This window comes from Diabrotica undecimpunctata, chromosome 6, assembly GCF_040954645.1.
Source record: "Diabrotica undecimpunctata isolate CICGRU chromosome 6, icDiaUnde3, whole genome shotgun sequence".
Classification (NCBI taxonomy): Eukaryota; Metazoa; Arthropoda; class Insecta; order Coleoptera; family Chrysomelidae; genus Diabrotica; species Diabrotica undecimpunctata.
Window position 1 is genome coordinate 60186912 of NC_092808.1, and position 12512 is coordinate 60199423.

The 12512-nt window shown below is 34.7% G+C and overlaps 1 protein-coding gene across 5 annotated transcripts in view; it reads left to right on the top strand.

The window, feature by feature from the left end:
• LOC140443464 (calpain-A-like) overlaps positions 1-11481 on the top strand; it is a 343829-nt gene extending 332348 nt beyond the window's left edge. For all 5 annotated transcript variants that reach the window (XM_072534748.1, XM_072534749.1, XM_072534745.1 and 2 more), the window contains one exon: positions 11202-11481. In XM_072534748.1, the coding sequence (XP_072390849.1) occupies positions 11202-11287 (86 nt within the window). In that variant the 3' untranslated portion in view covers positions 11288-11481. The remainder of the gene's footprint in view (positions 1-11201) is intronic.
• The last annotated feature ends 1031 nt before the right edge of the window (positions 11482-12512 follow it).

Below are 12512 nucleotides of genomic sequence, written 5' to 3' on the forward strand. Positions count from 1 at the left end.
TTTAAAATATTACGATTTAAGCCAAATTGCTTTAATAAAATATTGATATTAAGAAAGATACAGGGTGTTAAAGTGCAAAATTAAAATTTTATTTTTCGCTATAACTTTCATGTTTGTAAACATTTATGTATAAAAATTTACAACTGAGTACTTTTAAATATGAGAAAATATAATTTGATACACACTTTGATGTAACTGATAGAGGGCGCCACTTATGCCACATATGTTGTATAAATTTAAACTTAACTTTTTTGCTCTTTAAGTTACCTGTATTTGGGATTAAAAATATTAAAGATACATTATTTTAACAATAAAAAGGTATACTTATTAATAACTTCAAAACTTAACAGTTTTCGAGATAATCGCATTTTAAAAATCAGCTGCATAAGTCTGATCTAAGGCAATTACTCCAGGCAACGAAGAAAAAATAGACAAAAACATTAATACTTCTGAATTTTGGTATAAAATACCTTTAACTAAAGTTAATAGTTAACGAAATATTAAATAAAATAAATATATCAGTAGGATAATTAATAATAGGATTTGACAAAATAACAGAATAATAGGATTTTACCTAAAACATTTTACGTTTTATGTTAAATTAAAGTCATAATCAAAACATTTTGTTTACAAACCAAATTAAGAAATAGTTAAACTAAATAACATAACTTTTTGTTAAAGTAAATGTTCGATATGTCCACCATTTTCTTTAATTCATTTGTCAATATATTCCATCTAAGATCGTCTCATATTAAATAACATCATTGGTTCTAAAGAAACTGCTGCAGTATTTATTTCTTCGCATAGCTGGTTGCGAATGTTTATGACACACGTTGTTTTAATGCGCCCCATACACCAAAATCAAGCGGATTAAATTCGGGGCTACGTGGTGGCTATAATGTATAATGGATGAATATATCGATGACATTACTTATTTATATGATTACGTTACAGCTTATGAGTAACTATAATTACATCTCGAACAAATGGACTATCATGATTTACGAATGAACTAATATTATGCTGAACTAAATTGTCTGTGTGTTTACTATATTTACAACAATATCGGTTATTAGGACAACAATGATGTTTTTGTAAAAATGCTGAGTCTTTCAGGTTAGATTTGTAGCATAAGTATTATGAAACAGGACACATATGTGCTATTCAATACCTGTGCTCTAGTTTCTATTTATCCTAATAAAAATAGGTAAACAATTTACGTAATGAACAATAAGTATTCTTTTTGGATTTTTTATGAATTAAATAATTATATCAATATCTCATCACATTGCCAAGGAATATGACTACCACAACCAATTCAACGTTCAGAAAAGTTGTATTTAAGTATGTTCTAACTGCTTTCTCTACTCTCTAGAATGTGGTTGTATACCATCTTGCATAAACCACATATTTTGGGTTTTTACTATTTTTTAATAAAGAAAAAGTAATACAACACCATTATAGAAACTTAAGAAGCGATAGCAAAGGAACATTGCATGAAATATCTTTTCTCCAATAAGACATTTATCACATATAACAAAGCATTTTGTGATGTTACATTATCATCTTTGAGTTGTTTTAATAAGAATAAACTATGAATTATGCTTATCTACAGGTATTCAGTGCTTTATCGCACAAATATCAAACCAAGAATTATTATGCAGCTGACTTATAAAATGCATTTATCTCGAAAACAGTTAAATTTTCAGGTTACTGACAAGTATACCTTTTCTTTGTAAAAATAATGTATCTTTAATATTTTTTAACACAAATAGAGCTAACTTAAAGAGCAAAAAAGTTAAGCGCAAATTTATGCCACACATGTGGCATATGTGGCGCCCTCTATTAGTTACATTAAAGTAAGTTTAAAATTATAATTTATCCTAGTCAAAAGCATCCAACTGTAATTTTTTGTCCAAAAATATTTACAAACGTAAAAGTTATAGCGAAAAATAAAATTTTAAATTTTCACTTTAACACCCTGTATCTTTCTTAATATCAACATTTTATTATAGCAAGTTGGCTTAAATCGTAATATTTTAAAGTGCAAAATCTACGGTTTCTGTTTGTACAATTACTTACGGACCACCCTGTATATATATATATATATATATATATATATATATATATATATATATATATATATATATATATATATATATATATATATAAGTAGTTAGGTATTATTGACTGACACGTTATGTAAAATAAAGTTTTATTTTGAGGTTGCAGTCATTAATAGGGCAGGAAAGTAAAACTCTTTGTTCTTTAATCAAGCTTTCGCAAAATTTATTTGCTTCTTCAGGATATGCTAAAATATGGTATCAGTAAATACAACGAAATTAGAACTAAATAGCATTGTATAAAACTAGTAAAAAAAACTTACAACATGAGGTTAATCCATTAAATTTTCAAATTTGCAAAACATTAAAACTTAACTTATTTTAAAAATTATACAGTTATGTAAGTACAATATTCCAATTTAATTTAATTTTGTAAAAATTCATTTTGACATTGATTATGTTGATGTTTGATTTATGTCAGAAAGACACTTGTTTCTGTTTATTATATTTTTTGTTGTTGATAACTAGCTCTTGATTGTTATTATGGTTACGTACAAAGTGGCGCCAAATATGAATATTTAAATTTTTTGAAATTCTAATATTTATAGTCAGAAAATCTAATATTGGAAAATTATAGTATTAATTTTCGTAAGACAGAATGTAATTATAGATATTGCTTAGTTTATCAATATCAGTTTTTTTATTAACGCATTGATATTTATTTATGCATACCATTTCTAAGAATTCTCTTTTATTTAATTGGTTTTCGCGTCTTAATATATTAGTTTCATTGAAATTAAATGAATGATTTTTATTAATTGCATGATCTAACATCACATAAAAGTGACCTTAGAAATAATAAAAATACGTTGCATTAATAGATCATGCAATTAATAAAAATCATTCATTTAATTTCAATGAAACTAATATATTAAGACGCGAAAACCAATTAAATAAAAGAGAATTCTTAGAAATGGTATGCATAAATAAATATCAATGTGTTAATAAAAAAACTGATATTGATAAACTAAGCAATATCTATAATTACATTCTGTCTTACGAAAATTAATACTATAATTTTCCAATATTAGATTTTCTGACTATAAATATTAGAATTTCAAAAAATTTAAATATTCATATTTGGCGCCACTTTGTACGTAACCATAATAACAATCAAGAGCTAGTTATCAACAACAAAAAATATAATAAACAGAAACAAGTGTCTTTCTGACATAAATCAAACATCAACATAATCAACGTCAAAATGAATTTTGTATGAAAAAGCTGATCTTTCAGTATCACCCAGTTGTCAATTAGCAGTAAAGTAAACAGAAGTAGAAATTTATCCCTGGTTGTGCATTGCCTAGAGCAAGACGAGCATAACCTTACATGTACTGGGTAAATGATTATATAATCGAAACCCAAAAACAAACGAAGAAGAAGAAGAATTTTTACAAAATTAAATTAAATTGGAATATTGTACTTACATAACTGTATAATTTTTAAAATAAGTTAAGTTTTAATGTTTTGCAAATTTGAAAATTTAATGGATTAACCTCATGTTGTAAGTTTTTTTTTACTAGTTTTATACAATGCTATTTAGTTCTAATTTCGTTGTATTTACTGATACCATATTTTAGCATATCCTGAAGAAGCAAATAAATTTTGCGAAAGCTTGATTAAAGAACAAAGAGTTTTACTTTCCTGCCCTATTAATGACTGCAACCTCAAAATAAAACTTTATTTATATATATATATATATATATATATATATATATATATATATATATATATATATATATATATATATATATATATCCGTACGTAACAATTAAATTCGCGAGCGCGTCTTCAGAATTAACTGTCCCTTCCAAATAAAATGTCCTGTTATATATGCCATTGCCTTTACGCTAGAACCATCGAACAGCCTTCTCGACTAGCGGCGAAATTATAACGGTAAGGCAAACGGGTATTTTTACATCGGCTCGACCGTTTCTGGAAGGTCCCTTCAGGTAAATAGAAGCCTCTCGTAAAATCTAAAACATAAACATGTGAAGAAAAACATGTTTACAGGTTAAAACTATGACTCATATTTTTACGTAACATTGCCCCCCTCTCAAAAGATGGTTCCTCCTGGAACCTTGTCGGGACTAGAACTGGAACGGTATGCTGGTATCGGCAACTGGACCCTCTTTTACAACTTCCAGTTGTATAAAAATGACAAGGGACGGTTTTCTCTCCGCACCAGTAACTATGCGGATTGCAACAGACTAACACCTGGACTTCGGTGTCTTTAAAGATCTCCTCCACCATATTTCGGATAACCCTTCAATCTAATTGGCGGCACTCCAACTTTGGCATGGCTAACTTTAGCACGTCGGACTCTAGTACGTGCTCTCTCAGTTGAATTAAGGCTTCCCATACATCTTGGTAGGTAGGTTGGTCACGGGCAGTGTCTTTTGTTACCAGGTAGAAAAGGTAACGTGATGCATCTTGGAGTTTCAAGGTTTTGCCGGGAGCTGGCACCTGGCATTGAAGTTCTGCAACTCGACCAAACTTCCTTCGAAAGACGGATGCCAACCTTGGTGCGTCTTTGATACTGGCCGGGATGGTAAGGGCCAGCGAGTAGTCATCGGGGAGCGCGAGTAGATCTTGCTTTTCTTCAGTGGTAACACCATGTCTCGCTTTACCGGTACCTCGATAGGCACCCATGAATTCCTCAAACGTGAGGTCAGACACATCGTGGACTTGGTTTACTTCCACTTCTTCATCTACGTCGTGGTCACCTTCGAAAGACGCCAACCGGTTATGGTGTACTATCATCGGCTTTCCCCTCGGAATCTTGCTTATTCGGTAGATGACATCGTTGATCTTCTCCATGATGAGGTATGGACCTTCCCAAAACTGCTGCAATTTGGGAGAACAACCTTTTCGCTTCTTGGGATTATACAGCCAGACTTTGTCGTTCTTCTTAAAGCAACCCTTTTCGGCTTGTGTATCGTACCGTTTCTTCATTCGGTCGCTAGCGATCTGAAGGTGGGAACGAACTCATGTACATCGTCCATTCTTTTTCGTAATTCGATCACATAATCTTCACCTGCTACATCTTCTCCAGGTCGACACCCAAACTCTAGATCACAAGGTAGTCGCATTTCGCGTCCGAATAGGACTTTGGCTGGTGTCTGGCCTGTTGATTCGTTAACAGCAGATCTGTAGGCCATTGTGAAGAACAGAAGGTATTGGTCCCAGTCTCGCTGATGATCGGACACCATCTTTGTCAAATACTTGCCAACTGTCCTATTCATTCGTTCTACCATACCATCCGATTGCGGATGATACGCGGTAGTTCTTGTTTTCTTCATGCCTAGTCTATCACATATTCCTTGGAATAGATCGCTTTCGAAGTTCCTGCCTTGGTCACTATGGATCTCCAAAGGCACTCCAAATCGGCTAATATATTCTTGGATCAACTTATCTGCAACGGTGGCGGCCTTCTGGTCTGGAAGTGCGTAAATCTCGACCCACTTAGTGAAGTAATCCATTACTACCAGCATGTACTTGCCTCCATTTTCACTTTCTGGAAATGGCCCAGCGATGTCCAAAGCTATTCTTTCAAACGGACTTCCAACATTATATTGTCTCATAGGAGCTCTCCTTTTTCGGTAAGGCCCGTTACTCGTTTCACAAATAGTACATTTCTTACACCAGTCTTTTACATCGTCGGAACTGTTCATCCAATAAAACCGTTCCCGAATTCGCTGAAGGGTTTTCCTTACACCAAAATGCCCTCCTGATGGACTGTCGTGTAACTGACGAAGTACTTCGGCTATTCTGCTCTTTGGGATCACCAACTGTCTTCTCTTCTCTGAACCGTCATCATTTTCCAGGACTCGTTTGAGCAAGCCATCTTCGATGATAAATGAGTCCCACTGGGCCCAATACGTCTTAACTACTGAGCATAGGTTTGATATTTCCTGCCAAGGTGGTCGACGGTTTTCCTCTTTCCATTTTCGGATTTTCTGTATAACTGGATCTCTCTCCTGTTCTTTCCTTATCTTAGTAGGCGTCCAGTCGTCGTTGACAATCGTCGTTCTTAGAACTGCTGCTTCCTTGGATTCTGTTTTGTTGCAGTGGGAACACTCTGCTGGGCATGGCCTTCTGGAAAGAGAGTCAGCGTTTCTGTGGCTAACTCCGGCCCGGTGCTCAATCTTAAAATCGTATTCTTGGAGTCGTTCGATCCACCTGGCTATCTGACCTTCTGGATTTTTAAACTGCATCAACCACTTAAGGGCGGCATGGTCGGTTCGGATTAGAAACTTTCTGCCATAGAGGTATTGATAGAAGTGCTCTACTGATTTCACTACTGCTAGAAGTTCTCTTCTCGTGACGCAATAATTCCGCTTCAGGTTTTGAAAGAACTTTACTAGAATATCCGAGGACTCGTTCCTGTCCTCCTTGAATCTGAGACAGCACTCCTCCAATTCCCACATTACTTGCATCCGTATCTAAGATGAACTCTCCTTCTGGCAGTGGATACCCTAAAATTGGTGCTGTTATTAGATGTTTTTTTAAGGTCTCAAAGGCATTTTGGCAGTCTGTATCCCAGCGGTATTCTCTTGCTTCCTCTGTAAGTCGCGTTAATGGCTTAGCGATATCTGCAAACTTCTTAATAAACCTCCGGTAGTAAGTACATAGTCCAAGAAAACTTCTCACTTGATGTTTGTCAGTTGGTTTTGGCCATTCCTTAATGGAATCGATTTTTCCCTTATCCACGGCCACTCCTTCTTTACTGACTATATGACCCAGATAATTGACTTTACCTTGAAATAGCTGGCACTTCATGGGGTTTAGCATTAATTGGGCAGCTTTAAGTCGATTAAAAACGTTTTCTAAATTCCTCAAATGATCTTCGAATGTCTCCCCAAGACGATTATGTCATCTAAATAAACCAGGCATGTTTTCCAAGATAACCCTCTCAACACATTTTCCATAAGCCTCTCAAATGTCGCAGGAGCATTACAAAGTCCAAATGGCATAACGTTGAATTGCCACAATCTAGATCCTGTGGTGAAGGCTGTCTTTTCTTTATCTACTAGGTCCATTTCTACCTGCCAGTATCCAGACTTCAAATCTAAAGTAGAAAACAATTTACTTCCAGCCAATGTGTCCAATGTGTCATCGATCCGAGGCAGAGGATAACTATCTTTCTTGGTAACGTTGTTCAGCAAACGGTAATCCACACAGAACCTCGTCGTTCCGTCTTTCTTCTTAACCAGGACCACCGGAGAGACCCATGGGCTCGTAGAAGGTTCTATCACCCCGTCTTTCTTCATTTCCTGAACAATCCTTTCAGCTTCCTCTCTTTTCGCCTGTGGTAATCGTCGAGCTGTTTGACGAATTGGCTTAGCATTACCAGTATCAATTTTATGCTTAACAACGGTAGTTCTTCCCGTCTTTCCTCCTTTCGGTACGAAAATATGACGATACTGCCGAAGAAATTCCCTTAATTTCCTTTTCTCCATCTGATTTAGAGACTGTCCTGCAACTGCAACCATTTGGTCGAATTTGTCGTTGGAATTATCAGATGTTGTCGCCTGACGGATTATGGATGTCACAGGTACACAAGTTTCTACCTTTGTCTCTTTCTTGATGGTCACTGGGTAGTCGTTGACATTGATAAGTCTCACAGGAATTTCTTTAGCCGAAGTCACCAATTCCTTTCCAATTATGATTCCACGGCCAACCTCATCGTCGTGGTTCCAAGGCTCCATCATAACAGGTGTCCCTTCGTCTACAATTCCCTGTAGTCGCGCTACTATGATCGTTTCGCTTCTCGCAGGCATGACTGTATCTTCTGTAATGGCTGCTTGCACAGTGTTGTCAATATGTGGATGAAGAAATACCTCCTCGTTGCCAACTTTAATTACCTTATTCTTAAAATCCAATTGGAATCCATGCATATTCATTACGTCCATTCCTAATATAACATCCTCTTCGATGTCAGCAACTATAACAGTATGGACAAACTTTTCTGCTCCAATTCCCAATTGTACCTGGATTTCTCCATGAATGTTGACATTTTCACCTGTAGCGGTCCGAAGTCGCAACCTCGTTGGTAACAGTTTCTTACGGCTGTTTATAACTTTTGGGCGTATAATGGTTCTGGTCGCTCCGGTATCCACCAACAACGTATGCTTTTTACCATTTATTTCTCCATCTACATATACACTATCTTCACGACATTTCAAAGAAGCTATTAGTATGAGAGGGTCTTTGGAAAAGTTCTGGGTCGAAGCTGCCCCCCTAAGGCTGACCCGTTCTAGTTTTCCTGATGGTGAGTTTCTTGATTTGCGTCGTACCTAGGGTGCTTACAGGAGCTTCGTACGTGTCCTATTTCGCCACAATTCCAGCATCTGATGGTCTTCGTTTTCTTGTATGTCATGCTTTTCATCATATTAACGAGCTGGTCAAGTTTATCTTCATCTCCTTCCTCTTTTACAGTCCTAACTTTACTGTACCCGCCAGAGGCCTGCGTAGCTGACTCGTATTCGAGGGCGGCGGATAGGACATCAACCAGCGTCTTGTGACGAGCTAATCGCAGTGTTCTCTGCATTTCATGATCACGAAGACCATCAATAAACGTTTGAACGGCCAATTTTTCCATCATGTCTTCGGGAGCTGTTGGATAAGCATATCGTACTAATCTGGCAATATCTACCTCATATTCTTGAAGAGCCTCATCTTTCTTCTGTCTACGATTTTTAAGCTGCGACTGATATACATGCTCCAAATGTTCGTGGCCATATCGCATATTTAACCTCTTCTTCAGTTGTTCGAAATCATCGGTCTCCTCTACGGCTATGGTCTGAAGCACATCTAAGGCATCTCCTCGAAGAGCGATAGTCAGGTTTACCGCCTTTTCTTTTTCAGACCATCCATTTGCTCTTGCGGCTGATTCGAACTGTTTCATGTAGTTGTTCCATGACGATTTTCCATCGAAAGTTGGGACTTTCACATGGACAGAACCTCCACTTCCTTTAAATTTCGGCCGTGTTTCCAACTTACATTTCGTCTCTTCTTCTTTTGTCTCCACTGTAATTGGATTGTTTCCTCTCTCTGCTGTCCCTGTTTCCTCCATCTTCCTTTCCATCTCTTTAATCTTTTCTTCGAAGGCCGACATATCGGCAGCAACTTGGTTTTTTAACGAAGATATTCTATCGTCGAGGGCAGACATCTCAGAAGTTACTTTAGAGATTTCCAAAGAGATATTAGCAGAGACTTTGCTTTCCAGCGAAGAAATCTCGTTAAAAACTTTGTTTTCTAATGACGCGATGTCACCAGAAACTTTGGCTACATCACCAGAAACTTTGGCTACATCAGAAGAAACTTTCGAAATATCGTCAGAAACTTTGTTCTTTAATGATGCGATGTCACCAGAAACTTTGGCTACATCACCAGAAACTTTCGAAATCGGCGAGAGGACAGCATCTTCAAATATGTAAGTCTCTGGATCTAGTCCTTCTTCTAGCAAAGCGTTCTTTAGTCGTTGGACTAACTCAGCCTTTTTTCCGGTAGAAGCTAATTCTCTGTCTTCAAGATGTCTTCTTAAATTAGTCACTGTCGGCTCATAAATCGTCGTCATTTTCACAATTTACAAATATTCGCTTGTATTATTATTATAAGTCTAATTTATGTTCGATCCAACTTCTAACACCATTTGTTGTGAATTTATTAAAAGGTTCAATATTTATAACACTTATGGATTTAATTTATTTTTTATTTATATTAACTTATCTGACAATAATTTATATATATATATATATATATATATATATATATATATATATATATATATATATATATCCGTACGTAACAATTAAATTCGCGAGCGCGTCTTCAGAATTAACTGTCCCTTCCAAATAAAATGTCCTGTTATAATATATGCCATTGCCTTTACGCTAGAACCATCGAACAGCCTTCTCGATTAGCGGCGAAATTATAACGGTAAGGCAAACGGGTATTTTTACATCGGCTCGACCGTTTCTGGAAGGTCCCTTCAGGTAAATAGAAGCCTCTCGTAAAATCTAAAACATAAACATGTGAATAAAAACATGTTTACAGGTTAAAACTATGACTCATATTTTTACGTAACACTATATTTAATATAACGAAACCTTCAGATAAGATGAAATTCAAAATAGGTTCACGTTAATGTTTGTGCTGCCCCATATGGTATGGTATGAGTTAGCATCACATCATAAATGAACTGTAATTCTTTTCCTAGACAATAAGCAACTATATGGCTGATAATGCTTGACTCATTACTAGAATCTCATCACCCGAATAGTAGGGGGAACACACTACCAGTTTCTTCCCTCCTACTTCCGTGGTTAGTGGTTATAGTTAGTGTAACGTAACTTGCCCGAAAGGGTATTGCGGTTTAAAAGGGAACTAAGAACTCCAGATTTCTATGTCACTTAGTATTATTTAAAGTTAATCTAACAGATAAGATAATACAACTATAATAGCAACAAATATCTTGCTGCAAATAAACTACAAAATATAAAATAAACTCGTATTTTAAAAATGATTCCGAGCTGATTTATATGTCAAATAAATCATTTAAAAGCCAAGTACATCAATAGAAACAGACATACTAACATACATAGAACAAAAAAGACTAAAGTGGTATGGACATGTAAGAAGAACTAGTGACAGCAGATGGATAAAGAGAATAACCGAATAGAGCCCCATAGGAAGGAGGAAAGAGGACGACCCCGAAAATCCTGGAGGAACGATGGAGAATGGAACAACAGAGAGAGATGGAAACGGTTGAGCGAGGGATATATATATATATATAAATCATTTATCTTATAATTTGAAATTTATCACCAAGGAGATTATGATAAAAGCTAATTATGCCACAGGGAAATAATTTCATAATAACAATAACTCAATTGCATATATAAAAAAGCAAAAACTAGCAATTAATTTGATCGATTTAAGTTTTTGGCAATCGCCACATTTAAGTTCATATACACCACTGAGTAAGTGGTGAAAAATCATGAATCAGACTTACTATTTTTTTTTTAATAAAAAAATCTTATTTTAATATAATATTATTTTTTTCTGTTTTAGATCATTTTAAGAAGAAGCAACAAAGTGGAAGCAACAATGCCACATTTTCGATAGACGAGTGGTTGGAAAATACCCTTTATTCGTAATTTTTTGTTATATTTTTCTACAAAGTTTATTAATAATTCCTATAGCTTTTTGCCAATATTTTTGGAATATATACTTGTTAAAATTAATATATTGTTCGTTAAAAGTATCTTACAATTTTACATGATTATATACGTATCTATATACATTTTCTTGTTAAAATTTGACTCATAAATAAATATTTATTTATTGATGATACTTGTGTTTTAATAAGTGTTTTTCAGTTTATGCAATCTAGATTACTTACCAAAGATAATGAAATCAAATTACTTAAATATTTGAACAGGAAATTAGTTAAATATTTTAGATTAGGAAAAAGTTTCCCCAAATAAATATTTATTGATATTTCGTCTATATTGGGAAACATATCAGTATATTTTAATAAGACTGAGGAATTGGTTGTCTGAAAAATTAGCTCTTTTATAGCAATTTTTATTTGAACCAGATTCTCAAATTTGGAGATTCGTCTTATTTCAAATTCTTTTCGGTCTTATACTTTTCCTTGCAAAATAGTTAAAATAGTTTAAAAATCATTTCTTGTTTCTATGGAGAATCTACATATCGTTTACTGAGTAATATTTAGTTTATTTGTGATTACGAAGACTAGCTGTCTTGACATTTCTATACCAGTCTTCCTGAGAGCCTTTTTTGCATGGTTTCTTTTCTCTTACAATTTTTACAATTCTATCTTTTTCCATTCTCATTAGGTTCATGTTTATTCCAATTTCTTCGTTCTCTTCTCTATCTCGCTACATCTTGGACATCAAATTTTTGCTTCATATCTTCGTTTCTTACTCTAGTAAGAAACGAAGTCTAGAAGAGATTCCAATGGTCACTCAGACAAATGACATACAGGAGTTAAAGAATATGATAAAAGGGCTTATGGAACAAGTGAGCACCATGCTAAACTTACTCACAACACTTGTCTTCATTCAAAAATGAACTAATGACTAATACAGTAAAATTTGCACTATGGAATGCTAATGGCTTGACACAACACAAACATAAGTTGTATGCATTTATAATTAATCATAAACTAGACATAATACTGATTTCAGAAACACACTCCACGAAACAAAGTTTCATAAAATTTCACAACTATAAAATATATCTCACAACATATATAGATGGAAATGCATACGGTGGGACAGCAATTATTATAATGAATAACATTAAACATTATCAAACAACCAAGTAGTTATAGAAGATTGGACAGTGTATATAACT